Source organism: Neovison vison, chromosome 7 (assembly GCF_020171115.1).
Source record: "Neovison vison isolate M4711 chromosome 7, ASM_NN_V1, whole genome shotgun sequence".
Classification (NCBI taxonomy): domain Eukaryota; kingdom Metazoa; phylum Chordata; class Mammalia; order Carnivora; family Mustelidae; genus Neogale; species Neogale vison.
In genome coordinates, this window is record NC_058097.1 from 191,972,794 (window position 1) to 191,974,472 (window position 1,679).

A 1,679-nucleotide genomic window follows, 5' to 3' on the forward strand; every position below is an offset into this window, starting at 1 on the left:
TTGTATAAATATCTTTCTCTTAGCAAAACAGCATATAGGCTAAATGTGAGGAGTATTTCATAATTCATAGTGTCAAAGTTGAGCTCTCAGGAAAATAAGACCCAGGCTGTCGTTATGATGGAAGCTACTAGTTTGAGCACAGAAGTACAAAAAAAAAAAAAAAAAAAGGAAATCAGTTGCCTTTTTTAGAGTGCATCCAGCAAGTCAAGATATACACTATCATATTTGATCTGTGTACAGGTTAAGTAATCAACCAAAGTCCTCAATTCATCTTTTGCTTCCTGAGGAAATTTTGATATGCCAGAGCTTTCTCATGGCATTTTTCACTTCTGCATTCCTCAGGGTGTAGATGAGTGGGTTGAGAAAAGGGGTCCCAATAGTATAAAATACAGCCACCATCTTGTCCATGGGGAAAGTGGTTGGGGGGCGTGTATATATGAATATACATGGACCAAAGAATAAGATTACTACTATGATGTGAGAAGTGCAAGTTGAGAGAGCTTTTTTCCTCCCTTCTCCACTGTGATTTCTCAAGGAATGTAAGATGACAATGTATGAGATCATCAGAATCACAAAACTGCTTGAGCAAATGGCCCCACTGTTGGACACCAACAGTAGGTTGATCCTATAGGTGTCCATGCAAGCAAGTTTCAGCAAGGGTTGCAAATCACAGCAGTAATGATCAATCAAATTGGGTCCACAGAAAGGCAGTCTCAAGGCCAGGATAATCTGGGCTATAGAATGGATAAAAGACCCTATCCATGCAAGAACAATAAGGATGGTGCAGACCTGTCGTCTCATGATGGTTGGGTAATGTAAGGGCTTACAGATGGCCACATAACGATCAGCAGCCATGAGGATGAGCACAAAGATCTCCATACAGCCAAACAAATGTAGGGCAAAGACTTGAGTCATGCACTCATTGTAAGATATGATTTTTTTTGCAGAGAGTGAATCCACAATTAGTCTGGGGGCTGTGGACGTTGAGAAACAGGAATCAGCAAGGGACAAATAAAATAGGAAAAAGTACATGGGGCTTCCAAGTGTCCGGCTGGACTTGATGGTCACAATAATAAGCAAATTCCCTACCACGGTCCCCACATAAAAAATGAAGAATATTACAAATACCATTTTCTGTCTCATGGGATTTTGGGTCAATCCTAACAGTATGAACTCAGTTACGGTGTTATTTTGTTGCATGATTTCAGGCAAAGTGGAGAAATGGAAGGTTAGAAATAATCTACTGACAAAAAAGTATTATGAATCTACAGATAAAAATGTATTATGAAATGACTACTCCATTTAGAGAGCAAATCCATATACTCATGGATGTGTCAATTACCAGTTTGTAATCCCTTACCTTCTGTGTTGTTTTCTTCTGAATCAGGTGGGAATCATTATGTTTATTGAAAATATATTCACCTGAGTGCTTATGGAAGCAGTGAAATATATCAATAATAAAAGAGTATGTGATTCCTCAGGAATAAAAAAACATTAATTTAAGGATTGATATGAGATGGTTTCTTTCTGAAGCGAAGGTCTTTCTTTAGTTTACAGCAAGAACTTATTAGGACAGGATGTTGCCAGATGGAGAAAACTCATGCATGATTTACATAATGTTCTTTCATACTATTTGAGCTTCGTAGTTCAGTTCTGAAGTATCTTCTAGTAAGTATTCG

At 38.0% G+C, this 1,679-nt stretch overlaps 1 protein-coding gene across 1 annotated transcript; it reads right to left on the reverse strand.

Moving 5' to 3' along the window:
* Nucleotides 1-267: 267 nt before the first annotated feature.
* On the reverse strand, nt 268-1,200 carry LOC122914382 (olfactory receptor 4C11). The gene has a single exon (XM_044261001.1). It carries the CDS (start codon nt 1,198-1,200, stop codon nt 268-270), a length of 933 nt encoding a protein of 310 aa, XP_044116936.1.
* Nucleotides 1,201-1,679: the final 479 nt, after the last annotated feature.

Excerpts from the sequence above, each read along its gene's own strand:
- LOC122914382 (XM_044261001.1), bottom strand. The coding sequence starts at position 1,200 with ATGCAACAAAATAACACCGTAACTGAGTTCATACTGTTAGGATTGACC.